At 34.5% G+C, this 23262-nt stretch overlaps 2 protein-coding genes across 4 annotated transcripts; one reads left to right on the forward strand and one right to left on the reverse strand.

Annotated features, from left to right (window-relative positions):
* Positions 1-6758: 6758 nt before the first annotated feature.
* LOC127787834 (scarecrow-like protein 3) lies at positions 6759-16966 on the forward strand. Of its 3 annotated transcripts, none has more exons than XM_052315863.1 (3): positions 6759-7290; positions 7858-9319; positions 9773-10674. In XM_052315863.1, exons 2-3 carry the CDS (start codon positions 7905-7907, stop codon positions 10239-10241), a joined length of 1884 nt encoding a protein of 627 aa, XP_052171823.1. In that variant the 5' UTR covers positions 6759-7290; positions 7858-7904; the 3' UTR covers positions 10242-10674. The 3 variants fall into 3 exon arrangements, with proteins under 3 accessions (XP_052171823.1, XP_052171833.1, XP_052171841.1); XM_052315873.1 differs by having other exon boundaries at positions 6763-7290; positions 9643-9914; XM_052315881.1 differs by lacking the exon at positions 9773-10674 and adding an exon at positions 16845-16966 and having other exon boundaries at positions 6764-7290.
* Positions 12344-13106, reverse strand: LOC127787848 (dirigent protein 22-like). The gene has a single exon (XM_052315891.1). The coding sequence runs from the start codon at positions 13069-13071 to the stop codon at positions 12478-12480; it is 594 nt and encodes a 197-aa protein (XP_052171851.1). The 5' UTR covers positions 13072-13106; the 3' UTR covers positions 12344-12477.
* Positions 16967-23262: the final 6296 nt, after the last annotated feature.

Raw genomic sequence — 23262 nt, forward strand, 5'->3', positions numbered from 1 at the left:
TCGTCAATAGATACAATTTTTATTTCATCAGGCAATGTTATTAATAACGTGCTGCCCATATGAATTAAATGTAGGTTGGGCTGATACTTACACATGTAGTCTTTATGGTTCGATTTAGTTTTAATTTTTGTTAAAATTATAATCAAATCAAAATTAAACCATTATTTATTAATTTTAAAAAATAAAAATCATAACTAAATTATTCGGTTTCGATTTTAATTATGATTTTTTTAATTTGATCCATAGAAAGAAAAAAGGCGGGACATCTCCCTCTAAGTTTTATTTTTTTAAATATTTAATTAGTTATTTTTATTAATAATTATTTGATTGATAAAAATAAAATAATTTAGGATTAGGTTTTATTTTTATTTGTTAATTACTTTATAAATATTAAATATTTTATATATTTATAATGTATTAGTTAAAATATTTATAAAAAATGCATTAGTCAATCAAATAAAATATATTTAAAAGTTCATCAATCGATACAATTTTTATTTCATTAGGCAATGTTATTAATATCGTGCGGCCCATATGAATTAAATGATTCATTAAGTAGGTTGGGCTGATACTTTCGCATTTAGTTTGTTGGGTTGGCAATGTTTTGGTTTGATTATGATTTTTGTCAAAATTATAATCAAATCAAACTTAAATTACTAAAACCAAAATCAAATCATTATTTATTGATTTTAAAAATTAAAAATCATAACCAAACCATTAGTTTCTGTTCAGTTTCGGTTTTAACCATATTTTTTTAGTTTGATCTATAGTTATTTTTTTTAAATATTTAATTAATTATTTTTATTAATAATTATTTGATTGATAAAAAAAATAATTTAAGATTATGTTTTATTTTTATTTGTTAATTACTTTATAAATGTTAAATATTTTATATACTTGTAATGTATTAGTTAAAATACTTGTAAAAAATACATTAGTCAATATATATATTATGTGTATATATAATATATTAAATAAATAAATATATATTATATGTATGTATATTCGATTCGGTTTAGTTCGATTACCCACATATTCGGTTCGGGTTTTGGTTTAGATTTAGCGAAAACCATAACTAAATCATATCTATTGAAATAGTATTCGATTTTTTCCCAAACCAAACCATTACCTAGTCAAACGGCTTTTAACCGCGTTGACCTATTGGTTTTGATTTCGATTCTCCACAATTTCGGTTGTAATTGCCATTCCTAATTCTGTCCAACAACCTCAATGAGAAATTGAAAAGAAAATAACATTTTTACAAATTTTTTATATAAAAAAAATATTTAAATATGGTGTTCAAGAAAATGGTTCAAATTCAAGATAAGTTCAAGAAAAAAAAGAAGTTCAAGAATGGAAACTCGATAGACTTAATTATAATTTCCAGCCGATTCTTTCAAAAGCCACACCTAAGGTTTCCCTCGGGTACCTTTGGGAGACCCTCCCAAATACCCTTAGGAGAACCCTTCCCTTAGGTACCTCAAGAGTTTCTCTTGAGTCTAATAATATCTCAATTTATTTTTGATGTTTTTGTTTGAAATTTTAAAATTAATGATTCCGAAAGATGTGGATATTTTTTCACTTATCAATTTCAATCTCTATAAATAAAATAGTGATCTTTTCGATCAAAATACAATCAGAACTCTATTCAAATTATATTTCTTTTGTTCTTATTTATTATTCCATAAAAACTAATTTAAGTATCGAAAAATTTATACAAGAGACACTTGTAACATTCTATATTGAGCGATAGGAAGAATTGTATCAACTTATCTTGATGGGTCTATGCGAACTTTCTAGGTGTCACCAATTCTTGAGCTACCCTAATTCAATCACGCTTAACATGAGAGTTCTTTATTCACATTCAACACAAAATGTATCTAGCTGGTATTGTTTTCTTTCTTACTATCATCGATATATATACTAGTTTCTCTAGAGTCCCTACTTGGACTTGATCTTGGACTCTCAGAGTATTACATTCTCTCCTCTTGAGCACATGACATTCTCGTCATGTGACCTTACAACTGGTTCCAGATTGTCTCCATTTTGGAGGCTACCATCCTAGAAACATGTTAGGAGTTGCTCCTTATTTAAGTCTTCACGCCTCGGCACTACTCCCGACCCTCATCGGACCGTCTTCTCCAAGGATAATGTTTGATACCATCTGTAATATTCCGCATCAAGCTATAGGAATGATCGGATCAACTTACCCTAATGGGCCAACGCGAGCTTCCCAAGAGTCATCCATCCTTGAACTATTCTATCTCAAGTATGCTTAATTTGGGAGTTCTTTATCTACCTTCAGTCTAAAAAATATCTAGCTAATATTATTTTATTTTTATTATCCTTGATATGTATATTAGCTTTTCTAGAGTCTTTTCTTGGACCTAATCTTGGACTCTCGGGATATTACAACACTCCAAGCCTCTAACTATTTTTTTTTATAAATTTATTATAATAAGAAATACTATTGTACCTGTGTATTGTTTTGTTGAAAATTAGAAATTGGTGTGAGCTAACATGACTGAAAAATAGAAGTTTAGCCAGCCTTAATAATAGTCTAATGTGAGTGAAAGAGTTATTTATACACTTATTCTTTTAGAGGTTGTTCAAGAGATTGAACAGATTTATTAATTTTTAACGATAATGATATTACTTGCTCTAACTCTAAACTTAATTGGTAATTGGTAAAAACAAGGAATTACATCGGGGTTATGTTTCAATGACCATCATTATTACTGTATTGCGCCTTGGGCCCCATCCATTCTGTTAACTGGGCCAAATTAACTCTAATTGGATGTCAGGGCTAGACCATCATCAGTACTGCCTTTATGGAGTGCTGAAGCTTTAGTATTTTGTAAAATTCAAAAAATGCCCTTAATTTAACAAATCTTAATGTACCATCCACTGCATTTCCAACTAAGAATGAAATATTGTACGTTTCATTACTTTCCATCTGCAACTTTACGAAATAAAAACATCTATATCCATGCACATTCCATTCAATTAACGTCTCCCCCAAGCTGGTAATTAAGCCTTTCATATCCTCATTTGTTTAAGACGACAAGGAAAGTGAATAGAGAGATTAGATTGGAAAAGTGATTTATTAGCAAATTTGTGTCTCTGATGATGATTAGGCCCACCACATTATAAATAGAGCTTACGTCAATAGTAAATTGTGAGTTTTCTTATAAAACAATCGACTTACATTATTTAAAGTTGGTTTTTTCAAACAAACTATTTAATGTTTAAAAGAGCACAAAAGTTTAGAAAAATCTAGTGAACAAAAAAAAAAAATAAAAGCAAGAGAAATGACTTTATAAGAGTATTTGTGAATAGAATTATTTTGAATTTGTAACTTCATTTATGTTTCGTTTATCATTATTGTTATAGAGTTGAGGTAGATCAAATTTTCAAAATTTGAGTGGAGCATGTCATAGTTGAAGATGTATCGTTTGATTGGACGATCGTGGATTTCTTGTCCAGCATTTTGGGTGTTAAAAAGATTAAGTAGACGTTTTTCATGACTCGATTTCTCTTGATACATAATTAACAAATAGAGTATAATTGTATAAATGAATGATGTAACTAATTATATCTCAAACTCATAAGAAAACAGCTTATATTAGATGGAGTGTGATTAAATTTAGAGATGGAGAAATTGATATTTGTATGTTGGTGATGTTGAGACAGTGAAAGATGGTATGCAATTGTTTGTGCCCTCATATTAGACAAAGCATAAAGAAGGGAATATATCCTATTCTATATATATTATATATTATATATGGAGTGGAGGATCATTCCCAAATCACAGATAGATCTCTCGTCAAATCCTTTAAATTAGATCCAATCCAACCTAATGATCCCACTTTCTCCACCTACCTACTCTACTTGGCATTTATCTCATCATTCATTCGCCACATATAATGTATATATATATATATATGTTTATTAGTTAATTATTATTATTATTAGTATTGAAACAATGCTTGTCACACATAAAAACGGCATGGCCCATGTTATTATTAGCTGCTGCTATTACCAGTCATTTTAACCAAACTTTTTTAATTTTAATGTGTGAATATTAATAGTAATGAATCATAAATAAATCATAATAATAATAGTCTTATCATCGACTGCTGCAGAATCAATTAATGTTGACATGTGCAGTGAATTCATTTATTTTACAACAATAATAACTGTTTTGGAGTCCCCCTTCAAAAACAATTGTGACGACAGGAGATGGGAGTTTTTAGACCTCTGTCACTTCTTTAATCAAAATGCAATATGCAAAAAGTCCAACCAAAAATAAGGCTCAAATTAAAATAAAAAACGTATAAAATATTTCTTTAGGAAATAGAAGCGTCTCCTCCTGGAGAGACACGAATTTGTCCGGAGACCGAACACAATTTCAACAATATCTCAGAGATTGGAACAGGTTCTAGAAGATTGAAATCTTTTAGAGATGATGGACGGTTATTTTACTAAGAGTAAAATTATTATATTACTCTCGAGTATTACTAATCTGGTGTCGTCATGTGACACTCTGAGGAAGTACCACATGTCATTTAGATCTTTAGTTCATATTTGATTTTGAACGAGACTGATTCAGTCAACCGAGATTATCTCTAACGTCTTATTCAGAGGTTATCTTATCTCTTTAGAGTATGTTCTACGCCATCTTTAAATAGCGGTCAACTTCTACAGGTATGGATTATCTGACTACTGAGTGATTTTTTCATTTCAGGTATTTTTCTTCTACTAATTTGAGCGTCGGAGTTCTCCCGAGAGATTAAAGGCCTCGCCCTTGCGGGTACTTGTTTCGAGATAGATTTAAGTGATCAGTTCAGTATTATCAACCTACAAATCTCTTTACCAGAAGAAATTCTAAATGAAACCCAAATATGATAATTTTAATATCTAATTTTTTTAAAAAAAATCTGTAAGAAAATAGATATTATTTATAAAAATCTTAATTTTAATTGATTTTGGAACAATGGTTCATTCAAGTTTTCAATAAATTTGAGTATCTGATTTAAATATCAAAATATTCACATAAGAATTATTCTATATCGTTCGATCATTCTCTTTCTTATAAAATTTTAAATAATTTTCTTAATAAATAAACTTATTACTGTGTGAGAACCTATATTGCACGAAAATAAAAAAATGAAAAATGAATATTTTTTTTAAAAAAATAGGCATAAATAGGATTCTAAATAGAAATAAGAAATGTTTTAGAAATATTTCGAAAATGGGAAAACGATTCGAATGAAATATTTTCATAGGTGAGAACCGGGGAATATCTCGTGGAGGGAAGAGAAATAAAAACAAAGTAGAGAATGCAGAAACATTAATTGGTGCAGTTATTTAAAAAAAAATTAAAATAAAATGAGACAATGAGAGTTTATTTCCAAAGGGGTTTAGTTTTAAAAATAATAATAATAATAATAATAAACGAATGAAAAGATAAGAGCAGAGAAGTGGTTCCAAAGGGGGCCAGGAAGGCCAAATGACATTGGAAGCCGCACTTTCTGACTAATTAATTAATAATAAATAAATAAAAATAAAATGGGGTTAGCTAAGAGGGAAAGGCAAAGGCCAAGAAGGCAAATGGGAAAGGAAGCCGCAGTTTCTGACTAATGGAGGATCAGTAGCGCTGTTCGTCGTCAGTCGTCACCTTCACGTGAATGTTTCATCATCAAAACCCATTACCCACCTGCTTCAAGTGTAGAACCTCCTCTCCTCTCCTCTCCTCTCCTCTTATAATTAAGGGAAAGAAATTTATCCATTAAATGAAAAAGGTTTATATTTCATTAAGACAGAATTAGGGAGATTAATAGTGCTTTAAGTTCCGATCAGATCAAACGCAAGACATCTTACTTTTTGCAGAGATTTGGACGCAGTGGCTTTTGTCGGTTTGCACCGACTAAGCCAATCGACATCGGAGTCGTTGCACAGAGGTTCTCAGAAATATTCAAACAAGTAATCCCCCTTTGAAAATCTCTCCCCAATTCGGATCGTTGCCGCCACCGCCACCGCCACTTGGCACATTTCCTTTAATTAATCCCATCATCATCATCTGTATAAGTATTGGCCCATCAATATATGCTTGTCTTTTTCACCGATTCACAGGTTATTTTCAAAATCAAAACAGAACACCTCATGTGTCGTCACTTCCTCCTTTCAAGACAAGACAAAATATATATATATATATACTTATTATGTTCAAAACAGATGTCATATCTCTCAAATTGAAATTGGCTCTCTCTCCGGTTGGAATTTAGCGTGCAGACGAGTCATTATATGGTTCTTGAGTTTGAAGGGTCAAGAAGCTACTTATGCCATCTAAGAGATAGCTCTTTAAGATATTCTTTTTTGAATATTCTGAATAAACAGTATACTAAATTTGTTAATATTGTAGTATTATTATTTTGAAATTATATTAAAAATTACTGAGACGACTTCAAATGAGTCATAACAAGTGTTCTTTTACACATCATTGATGATGATCAATATATGTGAGGGGACTGGAAGCCACCACGTTAGCTTAATGTTATTTTTAAATATACAAACACAGAGAGACAGATAAAGAGGGGGGGGGGGTGTTAGACGAGGGGTCCACGTTGAAGTGTTTGGTTAGCTAATATTTTAATTTTGAAGGAATGGTGGTGGGAAATTCCAAGAAATGGGTACCTAAACTCCACAAGTAAAGATAAATGTTGCATCTACTTTTGGCATTTAGCCACAACCACCTTGTCTGGTTGTCGTAATGGGAGAAGATGGCACCAATCCTAGGGAAAGCAGACAAAACGATAGCTTTGGAGGCACTTGGCAACTTCCCTTGCAATTTCCACTATCACCCACTACCCAACAACGAACCCCCGCTTGTTTTCTTTTGTTGCTACATACATGCTTCAATCCCTGAATATTTCCAACCTTGGCCAGCTCTTATTCCTATCCATTCTGCATCCAGACAAAGACCATTTTGGAGAGAGAGAGAGAGAGAGAGCTCTGCGTTTCTCAAATTCCATATTCCTCAAGAACAGACAAACGGCCCACTGAAAAGGTACCCATTTCTGCCATGGGAAACGGGAAAGTCGAGTCGGGCTTGAACAAAACCCTCGTATCGGGAAACCCAGGAAGATAATTCCACGGATGAGGAAGTGTCTGGCCAGACCTGTACAATTTGGTGTCTGGGTTTTGGTCGGTTTTTGACATGGTAGAGAACCCATTTAGGAATTTGGATTTGGTTGCTTGCTTGAGGAGGTTACTTCTCGACTCTTACTGGTAATTGCTTCTTCTTCTCCTCCTCCTCCTCCTCCTTCTTCTTCTTGATTTCTTTGTGTTTCTTTTCACGGAAATAATATTAATTTGAACTCCCACTTGGGGAAATATTTTGATTGTTCTATAAAGTTTATCTCGTTTCAATTAGATTTGGTGAAACTGATCCTTTCGCTTCGTAAGATTTGATGCTTCTCATATATTGTAAGTTTCGTGCTTTTGGACACGTAATAGTTAAAACATTACTTTCTGAGACTGTTAGAAGTTTATTGGTTTCTATTTTGGTAATTGGCTGTTGACAATTGTGGGACAATCAAAGAGCTAAACTTCTGAATTTTGAAGGAACTTGCTATATTTGGAACTTCCAGTACTAGACATGAGATCTGATGTTTTGCACTTTCCCTTTTCTTTTTTTGGGGGTCTCTCCATCACCAGCAATCAGTAGGTTTTTGGAACGTGATAGCATGAAACTTGGTGTTGATTTCCTTTTGAGTTTCTTTCTCCACTTACTCATTTGTCACTGAAATGTTGAAAAAGTAATTGGTCTGATTCTGGACATATTATGCATTTCAGATCACAATTTCCAGGCACCTGGACTCGAGCTTTTCTGTTTTGGTAGTATGGTTCAGGAGGAAGGATCATCCTCCATAGGTTCCTCCCCCCTTCAAATTTTCTCCCTCATGTCACTTTCACCCGGTTTAAGTTCACCACATCCGTGGCTCAGGGAGTTGAAATCCGAGGAAAGAGGCCTGTGCCTTATTCAGCTTCTTGTCGCCTGTGCTAATCACATTGCTGCCGGTAGTTTTGAGAATGCCAATATTGTTCTCGAGAATATCAGCTATCTTGCATCTCCTGGTGGTGATACAATGCAGAGAATCGCTGCTTACTTCTCCGAATCACTTGCAGACCGAATCCTTAAAAACTGGCCTGGTTTGCACAAGGCCCTTAATTCCACTAAAATAACATCCATTTCTGAGGAAATTCTTGTTCAGAGATTGTTTTTTGAGCTGTGCCCTTTTTTACGACTCACGTATGTGATCACAAACAGGGCAATTGTGGAAGCCATGGAAGGGGAAAAGGTGGTTCATATTATTGATCTCAATTGTTTTGAGCCTGCTCAGTGGATCGATCTGCTTCAGGCATTGAGTGTCCGTCCTGAGGGGCCGCCACACTTAAGAATAACGGGAATTCACAAGCAGAAAGAAGTGTTGGAACTAATGGCTCATCGATTGAATGAAGAAGCTGAAAAGCTGGACATCCCATTTCAATTCAATCCTATAGTTTGTCAGTTGGAGAATCTTGATGTTGATTGTTTGCGTGTTAAGACAGGAGAAGCTGTTGCAATCAGCTCAGTGCTTCAACTGCATTCTCTATTGGCATTTGACGATGACATGTTGAGGAAGAACTCCCCACTGGGATCCAGGGGTTTGAATTCGGTTCATCCGCATCGAGTTGTGCAGATGAATCCACGCACTTTGGGAGATTTTCTTGAGAAAGAGTCATGCAATCATCTCTATAGCCCAAGTTCTGAGTCAATGTCATCTTCACCCCTCTCTATTGCCTCTCCATCAAAAATGGGAAGCTTTCTAGATGCCCTTAGGGGCCTTTCACCGAAGTTGATGGTGGTAACTGAGCAGGAATCAAACAACAATTCACATAATTTAATGGATAGAGTGACAGGAGCATTGAACTATTATGCAGCTTTATTTGATTGCTTAGAGTCTACCGTGCCAAGGGCTTCATCAGAGCGCCAAAAGGTTGAGAAAATGCTTTTTGGGAAGGAAATTAAGAACATCATAGCATGCGAGGGACACGAAAGAAAGGAGAGGCACGAAAAGCTTGAGAAATGGATTCCCATGCTTGAGTTGGCTGGGTTTGGGAGAGTGCCTTTGAGTTATCATGGTATGTTGCAGGCAACAAGGCTGCTGCACAGCTTTGGCTACGATGGGTACAAATTAAAAGAAGAGAAAGGTTGCCTGGTTATATGCTGGCAGGATACACCCCTTTTTTCAATCTCATCCTGGAGGTTTGGAAGGTACAGTTAAATTTATTGATCGTGCTGGACTTTTGGTTTCTCTTATATGTATAGAGGATCATAAATTTCTTTGCCCTTCTACCAGAAATGCAAAATGTTCTTTGCAAGATTGAGAATTAGGATGTTATAGTATCTTCTTCATGCTATTTATTTGATTATTTGCTTGGACCATTTATCTTTTTATTTATGACATGATTGATTTGTAAAGATCTTACTAGAGATATGGGCATAGATAAAAATGACAAACGATCTCAAATGCATGTGGCCAACTCCAGGTAGTGGAATAAAGACTTGATATGTTGTATTCATTACTCGATTGTTAGGAGTCTCATGGATCATGATCTCTCTCTGAGCCTTGTGAAAAGAACAGAGAGAGATGCACCGAGTAGAATTCACTTTAAGATGCCATAAAACTTCACTGATGCAATACAAACACATCATATTCAACAACAGCATCTCCAGTTTTCTGATTGTAGCGAACTGTCCTCGCCAAGGCATAGCCGCGGGCAAACCTGAAAACCCCACTGCCTCCAACGACAGGCATTTCCCTGACCACATCAAGAACTTGGTTTCTCCCAAGAATGCTGAGCGTGCTGCCGTTAAACCGGCCCTCAGTGAAAGCAAAGTTGATGACCATAAGCAGCCCATCATCATGCTGGGAAGCCAGAGCATACATTCCCTGAGCTCTTCCCACAAGCTTGGAGCCATGCTCAGGACTTTCAGTCAGTGGATCATTGATAATTACAGTGGTTCCAAACGCGTTTTTTGGCCCACCAACTCTCACAGCAGTTGGGTGCTTGCCACTGACGATTTCATGAAAGTAGAAATGGAGATGGCTCATGTTGTTGGCAAGGTCTGCAGCCTTCGTTTCCGCGAACTGCTCAGAGAAGGAGGAGCCATTGATGGGAATGAGGGGAGCTGAGATGAGGATGAAGATGAGGTAGGAAAGGAGAGTTGCAGTGGCAAAGATGGCCATTTTTGGATTGTTTTCCAGCTGTGTTTTGGTCTCAGTGATGAAGCTGCTTGTTGTTTATAGAGAGGGACGGAGAAGAAGGCTTATGATGTAAGGGACTGCGTGTGTGTGGCCTTTGCTTTTCTGCGGGAATTATTGCTTTTGCTTGATGTGCATTGAGAAATTGGGGACACTCTTACTGAACCAAAGAGAACAGAGGGTGGGAAGGGGTGTGAACGGTGCTGAGTGTTGGAAGGCATCTTTGGAAGCCAAACTGGATTCCACTGGGAGTTCAGTGGGGGCACAATTGCACCCAATAAGATATATTGTAGCCTAGAATAAGGCAAGTGTGGTTGTGTGTGTGTGTGTGTATATATATATATATATATATATAGTTATGTCCTGAGAACGTAATAAAATTAAGTTTAAGCCAAGACTAAAGGTTGCTTTCAAGTGTCATGATTTGTATGACATTTTAGATGATTGCTTGTCATGGCTTAAGTAAACTTTAAAAACAAAGAAATTGACGTTAAATTATTAATAATTCATTTAATATCTTAACAACTTAATTACATATAGGATAAGAAATTAAACGTCAACTTAGCCTTATGGGCTTGGTTTGTGCCTCCTAGTTAAAAGAAACAAAGCTCTTACATTCAAGGTGAAATGGGTTCAATATGTACCCTAACAATAGTTTTTTTTTTTTTAAATTGTTTTAGATCATACAAATCGCACACAAAAAAAATATATATATATAGAAAAATAAATTTAATGCAATTCTATCTGCACATAACTATCTATATTCTATGTGTTCATGACTTAAAATTAGGATATTTCACTCACTTAATTAATTTTCTATTAATTGTTTTAGATCATCAATCATTGAGTTATAGCTCTGTCTCTAATTGTTGAGTTGGGTCTTATTTTAAATTTAAGAATTTTTTCACAAATAAACTCCAACTTAAAACGTTAAGATTTGATCATTATTGTACTCTTATTTATTATTAGAATATAACTTTAATAATTCAAGTAATCGATCCCATCAACTACTATAAAAGAGAAGTTAAAAAAGTAAAAATATTATTTAGATATTTAAATTTAACCAATATTTTATATAAGTACTTTTGATATGTATATTAATAATTTAAAAAAAAAATAAACTTTTGACACACGCAAGGCATGACTCAACTGTCCAGTGCTGGCATTTAAAATGATTGGTCACATGGATATACATAATATACCACTTAGAAAAAAAAAATAATTTTTGTATAAAAATATTTCTAAAAATAATAATATTTTGGTAACTATAAGCTTTGTTTTGGTGGGTAACTATGTGCTAATTTAATGGGTCTTTTAAACTATTTTCTTTAATAAAAATAATAATAATATTGTTTTTTATGTCATTATTTTTTATCTTTTGGTGGGGTGTGAGGGGGAGCTGCTGCGTGTATTGTTATGATTGAAGTTGAAGGTGGTGGTGGTGGAAGTGGTGGAAACAGTGATGAAAATGGCAGAAAGTGGGTGGTTTGGAAGAGCATGCCTTGGCCTCAATGCCTTGCTTCGAGCACAAATAACAAGCATCAAATAAAGCCAGCTTTTGACCTTTCCATTTCCAGACTCTATCTAAGACCTTTCCTTCAATCCTACTTAGAGAAAAAAAAAAACACTTAGATGATTTGTGAGGTCTCCTAAATTAAATTAATACACACATTCCATGAGTGATTTTAAAAGGAAGAACAAGTGGTGAATATGTCTGAATTCTTGGGTTCAAAACTTCTTGAAAGCGTTATATGAAAATTAAATCATAATTTATCTGAAAGTGAGTTAAGGTGAGACCTACTTCTTTCAAGAATAGCGAGGCACAAATTCTAACGCTTGAGTTATAAAAAAATTAAAAAAAATTAATATGTTGCTATTAATTAAATTTATATAATACATTATCTTTTATTCTCTCAAGATATGAACAATTCAGTACTGTGTTTATTTTGAATATTCGACACAAGTTTATGCTCGATCCATCTCAATTTATGAATATATATATATACATACATATAAAAGAAGAGCTTATTAAATGAAAACAGAACACCAATCAGACCAATATTTGATTAATAAGAAGATCTCAACCCTCAAACACACAGACACACACACAATCACAATATATAAATAAATTAATAACCATACAAATTAGTTAAGAACATTAAACTCATCAAAAGTGCATCACGTAAACGTTGTACTCAACAGTGGCATCTCCAGTCTTTAGATCTAACCACACAGTGTGTGCCAAAGCATAGCCTCGAGCCAACCGGAAAAGGCCGCTCCCCCCCACCACTGGCATCTCCCTCACGTCGCTCATCACCGGATTCCGCCCAAGCACCGTGACGCTGCTGCCGTTATACTTCCCTGCCGTGAACTCGTAGTTCACCGCCATCAGCAGCGCCGGCGGGAATCTTTCAGACGCCATCGCGTACAGTCCCTGAGCTCTCCCGACCAGCTTCGATCTTGGGTCCGGTCCCTCCGTCAGCGCGTCGTCCATGATGAATGTGGCCCCGAAGCCCCCGGCCTGAGGGTCCTTGTCCTTGGCGTTGGCTACTTTGACGACGGTGGGGTGGGGGCCGCTGACGATGTCATGGAAGTAGAAGTGGAGGTGGGTTGTCTTCTGCATGCGCTTGAGAGAGATGGCTTCCGGGAGGTCCTCGGAGAAAGTTCCATGGATGAGGGTTAATGGTGAGAAGGGGAGTAAGCAGAAGAAGATGGTGAAGAGAGTGGAATATTGGAATTGGAGAGAAGAAGCCATTGCCATTGGTATCGCTGTTGCATCGTTTGCAGCCCAAGTTGAAGAAGTTGGCCATTTTAAAGGCGGAGCGTACTACCATGAAATTTACCTGTAAATGTAAAAATAATAATAATAATAATAATAAGCATTCCCAGCTAACTCAACTCAAGGCCAAGGGTCGGACTTTGTACCCAAAGTCAAAGGCATGATCAATCAGTGGCTCATTTAGGGTTTTGGTTTGGGAGATGTAAAGTTATTATTTTAATATAAGATTGTAATTTTACTAATTTTCCAACTATATATGACACGTGCTGACTATTTTTAATTATAAATTACACATAAATTTATAATTTGTGATTTAAAATATGTATGATGACAATGTTATGTATCATGTATTGCATTCTTAGACTAATGCTATTCGGCCTCCTACAACGCCACCCTCAGTGTCATCCTATACATAACTACAAATTTACCCATTGTTACAATTATAAATATACCCTTAATACATACATAGCTTCAATTCATCTTTCTCCCTCTCAGTCTCTCTTGTGCTTCACTTCTGTTCATCTTCCCCCATCTCTATCTATTTCTTTCTCTTGCTTGTGCAACCGAGCTTCCTCCATTGCAGCAGCTTTCGTGTCTCCGCCATTGTAGCAACTCTGGCCCTCTCTATATCTCTCTCCCGTCTTTCACAAGTCTCCATTGACCTCAATCTAGAAGAAGGTAAGTCTTTTAAACCTATCCACATTGATTTTCAACATGGATGTAAGCACCCCCGCTCGGATATCCCCAACCACCCGGACTACCCGAACGGGAGCGCCTACAGGAGGAGAAAAGTAATAAACACAAGACAAAGCCACCCTGGCATGCATACACAAAATAAGAACAGCGGAAACGAAGTTAAACACATGCATGCACTACGGGTACCCCGCTATCACAGCGGTCACAAGATAAGTAAAAGAATACAAACTCCTGTGCCGACACACACGAGACTCGAGAAATAACCTGGCACAATACAAACAATAAGAGAATAGACCCTACACAACCATCAGAGTTGACAGAGATTGATGGGACTGCCTGTACACCATACCGACTTTGCTGCTAGACGGTGACTCTCTTGCTCGGACCCACGCTGGCACTACATGGAATGATGGAAAGCAAAGTGAGTCGAGAGACTCAGCAAGCATGAAGAAAAGAAAGGCTGAAGGCTGAACATAATTAGAAAACTCTCCCCAAAATAAACCCTCAAGTACACACAAGGCATGAGATGTTACAACACAATAGTAAAGCATAATAAAAGCACATATCGGTCCTTGGGGCCCATACAAGACACACGGCACCCAAGTCCCTTACCAACCTGTCGCTGCCCTGAAAGGCAACAAGTATCTGCAATAAACTGGCGCGCACTGTCCCAGGCCCGTACTCCCGCCACCCGTATCCCTGTCGGTACTCCCGATAGCCGAGCCAAAGGCTCCCTCAGAACGGTACTCCCGTCCGAGAACTAAATACTACCAGTATCCATGCAATGCACATAGAAATGCAATGGCATAGTGAGTATCAACGTGATACAAGGCGTCCATACATTCAGGCATCAGGTCATGCTCCGCCCACATAGTAAACCACACGCCATGCATATGCCCGCACTGGATGCAACCTAACCAAACTAGAATGTCCGTGTCCAAGCATACTCAATAAATGAATATCCCAACATGCAACCCGTTCCCATGTGCATATCAAATCATGAACAGCAATATAATAAATCTAAATGTGCCGTAAATCACATACTAGCAGAGCTAGTCAGCAGTGTCTAGCACCGGTCAACGGCCAGTGACAAGGAGTGTCCACCCAACGGTTCACTTCAGGGCCGTACAATAGTCTACCCCAACGTCACCAACAACCGACCCCTGCCCTACTGCTCGATAGCTCTACCGAACCATAAATAAATCCGAGAAAATTCATAAATAAACCCGCACGTCTAGGAACCTAGCCCCCAAGCTAGTTCAGCATCATTCTCGAAAGGAGTGGGGGCAGTACAAACCCCCATAAGCGCTCAACAAATAAAACTCTAGAAGTCTCGATTTTAATTTAAATTAAAACAAATGAATAATAGTTTAACAAATAAGGTTAGGTGCCGAATTAGAGTAAGGGAGGCGATAAAATACAAGAAATCACGGGGTCTTTTACGGGAATTAAAGATCAGGAAGAGAGGGTTGAGAGCTTGCCTGAAACCAGCTGATTCTGACCTCACTCGAGCTCCCGATGCAAATTAAATCATTTCCTAACAAATAACACAATCGGGACCCAAATTAATTAATTTTAATCGCGAAAAATTTATAATTTAAACATAACGTGCTTCTATTAATTTTTACCCACGTACCTGGTCACTTTTCATGCCAAAATAATTTCAAAATCCCATATTTTTCCTTAATTTCTTCATTTTCTTCACCTTCCTCATTCTCATTCTCATTCTTATTATTCTTCTTCTTCTTCTTCCTCCTCCTCCTACAACTCACTTCTTCTTCTCCTTTCTTTTCCTTCCTTCTTCTTCTTTCTTTCTTTTTCTTCTTCTTCCTCTTCTTCCTTTCTTCTTCTTCCGCGCTGCCTCCCCTGCACCTGCGCGCGTTGCGGCCATGGCCGACGTTGCCCCAGCCCCTGCCTCGGCCAGCACCGCCCTCACCACCCCTAGCCGGCCACCGCGCCTGCTGCCGCTACGGCCGCTCGCGTCGCTCCCCCCCGCTACTGCTCCCTCGCTCGGCTGCCATGGCCGAGCTTCACTCGGTAGCTTCCATGGCTGCCGAGCCTCTCGTTCTCCCCCTCTCTCTCTCTCTCTCTCCCTCTCGACTAAACTCTCTCCCTCACCCGATCTTCTTCTCTCCATCTCCCTCACCCAATCTCTATCTCTCACTTTTTGCTCACTTTGAAAAAATATGGCCACTGACCATTCCATAGCTTCCACGCACACAAGCACAACACACACGTTTAATCAAATTAATTAATTTAATTTAAATTAATTTAGACAAATTTAATTTAAACTTTTATTATTTTTGAGATATTACAATGGATCCATGATATATATGTATATATACGCTATTTAAGTTTGGTCGAAACTTTAAATTTAGATCTACAGAGATTCAACCATTGGATCTTGTTAGTTTTTGGGTATGTTGGTTGATAGGTCCTAGGGTGTCAGGTGGTTGTCTTTAATTGTCTAAAACCATTGGTCACAGTGGCAAGTGGTGACTGATAGTGCATATATACTCGTTATTTAGGTTTGACCAAAACTTTAAGCTTAGACCTACAGACATTCGATTGTTAGATCTTGTTAGGTTTTGGATATGTTGGTCGATAGGCTCTTGAGTGTCTGGTGGTTGCCTCTAATCACCGAAAACCATCAGCCACTGTGGCCGATGGCGGCTGGCAGTGCGTTTTTCAATTGTGACTTAAAATTAAAAATCAAATTTATAAAAATCTAATCGTTAAATCTAGCTCATTTTTGTATATGTTAACCCCCTAGATTTGGTATTTCTAATGATAGAATCTAATTGTGAAAATCTCTAGTTGGTGGTGTTTGCGGACACCCGCAGGTGGGGATGGGCTGGTTTGGATTGTTTTTGCATGTAAATATATATTTGTAAATTCCCCCCTTTTGTACTTTAGTTTTCATTGTTTACTTATCTTGTTTTTTTTTTTTTATGATAATGATGAAGATGATTTTGTTGTTGAAATGGAAATTAAATAATGTGATTTGTTTCGAGTTGTAATCATGATTTATTTTTATATTGTGTTATGTGTGCATTTAGATATTGAGAAAGGAGTTCGGAGTTTCGTTTGCAAAGGAAAGAGAGAATCGAGTTTATGTGACAAAGGCGACAAATGGAATTCATCTACTGGCGATGCTGAGGAGACAGATTACAAGATGGTGTTAAAAGAGAGCGATGATTTGTTATATATTTTTTTGTATTAATTTTTTATGTTATGTTTAATTTTTTTAAAAATAAAATTTTAATGTATCATTTGATAATTTTAGATTCTTCAGTTTTATTTATTTATTTTAATATATTAAAAATAAATTAAATATGATTTTATTTGTATTATTAATATGATTTTTAAGTTGTTATTAATTAATTTTAATAAATCAAAGAAGATCACTTACATTATTAAAAAAAGAGGGTAGAGGTTACAATGAATAATGAATTAAATATTGTTTATGTGAAAATTATTTGAAATAATATTTTATTATTTTAAATTTAAAATATATATTATTAAAAAGAATTGATATAGTCAATTTGAGTTATTAAAAATATATATTTTAAAGACTGAAGATTGGATTTTTGAAAATAGATCATAAGCATAAGAAATTAGAAAGATAAAAGTGAAGACTCTTGAATTTTATTAGCAATTAGTCAAATAATTAGTGTATAATATATGAATAATTTTTTATTTTTTAAATGTTTGAATGTTTGATTGAATATTTTTTTATGACAAATGTTTTATCAAATTTTTAACTATATTTAAAATATATCTAGCTGAATAATGTCCGTACTTTAATCATTCTGAATATTATTTTCTGTATGCTAAATTGCTAACAAGATTTCTGAATATTTTTTGTATATCGAATTGTATTTAAAATTTATTTATATGTGAAAGAAACAAATAATAAATAAAACAAACTTTTTTACTTAAAATTATATAATTATATTTAAATTCTTATATTAAGTAAGTTTGACTTAAATAGTTGAAATAAAAATTAAATAATATAATTTATTTTTTTATTGTATTATACATGTATCTAAATATAGTTAACAAATTAAAATTAAAATTTTTCATTTTAAAGTCTTCAATTTATTATCATAAAAAAAGATTGACATAGTTTAAATTTAGTTAATATTTTTTAATTTTATTTAATATAAATTTAAAATATATATATACACATTAATAAATATCTAAATTCAAATAAAATTAACAATAACTAGACATGGCCACGGTTCATGAACCGCCGGTTCCGGTTCATGAACTGCCGGTTCCGGTTCAAGAAATCTTTGAACCTGAACCGAACCGCCCAAGGGCGGTTTGGGACGGTTCGGTTCCGGTTCCGGTTCGTGCCGGTTCGGTCAACGGTTCCGGTTCCGGTTCAAACCAAATTTTTTTAATTTTTTTTAAATATTGTTGTATTCAATTTTGGTCCTTGTTCCGTTGTTCGGTTCGGTTTGGTTTCGATTTTTAATTGTTAAATGTAATTGTAAATAAAAATATTCTCAACCATATTTTTAATAAAAAAATACTACTAAAAATTGAATAAATATAAGTAATAATTTCATTAAAAATAATTAAAACAACTAAACAAGTATGTAATACAAGTAATTAATTTTTACAAATGTGAAAAATAAAAAATAAAAAATAGAATTAGACTTAATTTCATTAAAAAATAATTACAACAAAAATGTAATACAAGTAATTAATTTTTACAAATGTGAAAAAAAATAAAATATGGACTTGGATCCTACGCATCTTCATTGGAGTCGGAAGTCGCCGTTGTTGAACCATCATTAACCCATTCGTCAGATGATGATGAATGGATAAGTTCTTCTTGACGTCGCATGTTAGCTCTTTCCCAATGATCGAGGCAAACTTGAGCTTCCAATGATTCTGGAGCCAATCTTGATCTTCTTTCGTCCAAAATGTTACCTCCACTACTGAATGTTTGTTCAACGGCTATGAAAATAAGAATAACATTTCTAATTGGATCTAAATAAGAATTAAGTGACTTAATACCATCTTGAACACATAAATTTAAAACATGGCATGCACATCTAACATGAAAAAATCTTCCACCAAAATTTGGTTGGCAAATTCTTTTCAATTCATTAATAGAAGCAGTATTTGATATTTTACTCTTGAAAAATAAAATCATGGTTTTGATAATGACTATATGAAAATCAATCTCTAAATCTTTATAAGTATATATATATGGTCAAAGTTTTTTTAATCAATCTATATGAATGAGAAAAGCAATCTTTAAATCTCCTTGAGCAAAGTTATGAAAATTTATATAGGAGATATATTGAAGTGTGGTTGAGTGTATTTAGACTATGTGTAAATATGTTTTTAATAATCTCAACTTGCTTCAAAAGAATCGAAATGAGAATTTGTTTAGTTTTCATTTTTTCAAATTGGATAGTCGACTATGTGATTTAATTCTCTTGACTATGCCTGAGAATAGTCGACTATGCTGTTAAGGATAGTCGACTATATTTAAGGATAGTCGACTATGCTGTTTTCATCTGTCGACTATTTTTCAGTCTGTCGACTATCATGTAAGGATAGTCGACTATGGCTTTTCATCTGTCGACTATTTTTGTTCTTAGAATTCAAAAATTTCTTCACATTTTTACAATAGTCGACTATGTAAAAGGATCTGTCGACTATGGGATTTTTGTGTTATAAGATAGTCGACTATGCGTTTTTGTCTGTCGACTATGTTCTGTTTTATTTGTAAAAATAGTCAACTATGCATTTTCTTCTGTCGACTATATCTTTTACAGAAAGTTTCCAACGGCTAGTTTTTCAAATCCAACGGTCACAAACGGCTACATTTCTCTTGAATCTTTTGGGAAGCCTATAAATACAAGTCATGGGTGATCAAGAGAAGGCCAATGGATGGGAACGAGTTGATCTAAAGAGTTCAAATCATTTTTACTCGAGCTTATATATATTTGCGCTTTCACTGTTGTATTTTCTCTCCAAGGCTTCATTGTTCTATCATTGCAAATTTATTATTAAGCCTTGTTTTCATTGTGAGAGAACTTGTAACTAAGAGTGTTAACTCTTAGCTTCTCTCTTTACATTTGTATCATTCTTATTTTCCTAGCTTTGTGCTAGAGGACTTGCTCGTTGAAGCAAGAGGCTGTTTTCCTAGCTTGTGTAGCTAGAGGGCCTACTTGGTTTAAGTAGGAGGTTGTATTTCCTAGCTTGTGTAGCTAGAGGGCCTACTTGTGTAAGTAGGAGATTTTAGTGAATTGGTTCAAAATCCTTAGTGGGAGCTAAGGTAGTGGATTAGGCTTGGTTTAAGCCGAACCACTATAAATTCTTTGTGTCATTTATCCTTCCTGCTTTTACATTCATTGAGCTTTATATTTTTCATTTCATATGTTTAATGTTTTAAATCACTAAAACCTCAATTGGGTAAAAAAGATTTCAAGTCCTATCAAGATTTTTTAAAATAGCCAATTCCCCCCCCCCCCCTCTTGGTGTGTGCCATAGAACCTACCCGTTCTAACAATTGGTATCAGAGCCTAACTCCTTGTTTCAAGGTCTAACAACCTAAGGAGAGGTCCATGGCTCTTAAGGAAGGGTATCCTACTAATGTGGCACCGTATTTTGATGGCTCTTATTATGATTTTTGGAGAAAAAGAATTTGTATTTTCATGACATCCATCGACTGTTATTTGTGGCATATTGTGGAAAATGGTTTTGTTTCAAAACCAAAGATGGAATGGGTTGATCATGATAAAATGTTTTTTTCTTTAAATATTAGAGCTATGCATATTTTACAGCATGCCCTAAGTGATGATATTTATATTAAAGTTTCTAAGTGTTCAAATGCTAAAGATATTTTGAAAACTCTTGATTCAATTTATCTGTCTAACAAATGTTGCAAGCATGTTGATGAAAATGTACAGATTGAAAATCTATTGAATCATCAACAAAGAGAGAATGAAGAAAATTCAAAACCCATCCTGTGTTTCACAGCAAATGAAGAAGAGGAGGTAACCTCTACTTCTACTTATGATTTTGATGATAGTAATGATATTGAAAATGATCATGAGTCTAGTTCTTTGAATGCTAAAAATGATGATCATGATACTTTTTCAAATGCAGAGTTATTGAATGCTTTTAATGATTTATATGAAAATTTTGAAAAGCTATGTTTGAAAAACAAATCTCGTCAAAAGCAATTAGATTTATTGTCAAATGAATTGGAAGTTTTGAGATCAAAGAATGAATATTTGCTTGCTTCCAATAAAGAATTTTCAAAGGAAAAAGTTTTGGAAGAGTTTGAATTGAAATCCTTGAACAGTGCATTAAATGAGAAATCCATTTTAAAAGAAGAGATTTCAAATTCTTGTGATCATAACAAAGGTGTTGAAATTTTTCATAGTCCAAGAGCAAAAGCCAAGAGCTCACATTTACACACCTATCATGAAATTAAATGCTTTTATTGTGGTAAATTAGGTCACATTGCATACAACTGTCCTTTAAAAAGGAAATCATATTTTGGACCTAAAATGAAATGGATTCCTAAGGAAACTAAGCCTTCTAATGTTTTTCATTTTAATCCTCAAGGATCCAAGAATGTTTTGATACCTAAGAATCCTCATTTTAAGAGGAATGTGCATAAGGATAAGAAGCAAATAGTTTTCATAAAAAGGAAACAAAAATCTTTTTCTTCACATCCTAGCTATTGGTATCATTTTAGAAACAAATATCTTATAAGAAATAACCCACATAAGCTTAAACAAATTTGGGTTCCTAGGGAGGAGCTCTATGCTAACAATGGTGACTCCAAAGTGGTTTGGGCACCAAAAGCTTGTGGATGAGTTATTTTTGCAGGTTGCTTGACATCCAAATGAAACTTAAAATGAAATCCTTGCGGATGAATCAAGCATGAAAGAAAAGGGCATGAAAAAGAAATTCAACCCCAAAAGATGCTCATTTGTTTTTGCCAACCAAGAGTAAGAAAGATTGTTAAACTCAATCTTGGTGGTATATTTTCTATCCCTAAACTCTCTGTTTATAAGTTTTGATGATTTTGAGTTATAAGTGTGGCTTTATGTTTTTGTTGAAAACCTATATTGGTTTCTAAAATTGAGGGGGAGTTATAGTGTTAAATTAATGATTCTCAAATTTTATGCTTTGATTAAGGGGGAGTTTTCATCTAAAGAAAATGAATATTTTACTCTTGCCAATGAATGCTTGCCTCTGAATATATGCTTAAATTGAATAATGATTTCTATGAGGATTTGGTTTAAGGAGGAGCCTATTTTATTCATGCTCTCAGTATGTTCCAAAAAGGGGGAGTATTAATCTTTTTGATTTTGACAAAAAGGGGGAGATAAAATGAATGAATTGATTTTCATATTTGTTTTTGTCATCATCAAAAAGGGGGAGATTGATATTTTACTCTTGAAAAATAAAATCATGGTTTTGATAATGACTATATGAAAATCAATCTCTAAATCTTTATGAGTAAGTATATATATATGGTCAAAGTTTTTTTAATCAATCTATATGAATGAGAAAAGCAATCTTTAAATCTCCTTGAGCAAAGTTATGAAAATTTATATAGGAGATATATTGAAGTGTGGTTGAGTGTATTTAGACTATGTGTAAATATGTTTTTAATAATCTCAACTTGCTTCAAAAGAATCGAAATGAGAATTTGTTTAGTTTTCATTTTTTCAAATTGGATAGTCGACTATGTGATTTAATTCTCTTGACTATGCCTGAGAATAGTCGACTATGCTGTTAAGGATAGTCGACTATATTTAAGGATAGTCGACTATGCTGTTTTCATCTGTCGACTATTTTTCAGTCTGTCGACTATCATGTAAGGATAGTCGACTATGGCTTTTCATCTGTCGACTATTTTTGTTCTTAGAATTCAAAAATTTCTTCACATTTTTACAATAGTCGACTATGTAAAAGGATCTGTCGACTATGGGATTTTTGTGTTATAAGATAGTCGACTATGCGTTTTTGTCTGTCGACTATGTTCTGTTTTATTTGTAAAAATAGTCAACTATGCATTTTCTTCTGTCGACTATATCTTTTACAGAAAGCTTCCAACGGCTAGTTTTTCAAATCCAACGGTCACAAACGGCTACATTTCTCTTCAATCTTTTGGGAAGCCTATAAATACAAGTCATGGATGATCAAGAGAAGGCCAATGGATGGGAACGAGTTGATCTAAAGAGTTCAAATCATTTTTACTCGAGCTTATATATATTTGCGCTTTCACTGTTGTATTTTCTCTCCAAGGCTTCATTGTTCTATCATTGTAAATTTATTATTAAGCCTTGTTTTCATTGTGAGAGAACTTGTAACTAAGAGTGTTAACTCTTAGCTTCTTTCTTTACATTTGTATCATTCTTATTTTCCTAGCTTTGTGCTAGAGGACTTGCTCGTTGAAGCAAGGGGTTGTTTTCCTAGCTTGTGTAG

Source organism: Diospyros lotus, chromosome 1, assembly GCF_014633365.1.
Source record: "Diospyros lotus cultivar Yz01 chromosome 1, ASM1463336v1, whole genome shotgun sequence".
Classification (NCBI taxonomy): Eukaryota; Viridiplantae; Streptophyta; class Magnoliopsida; order Ericales; family Ebenaceae; genus Diospyros; species Diospyros lotus.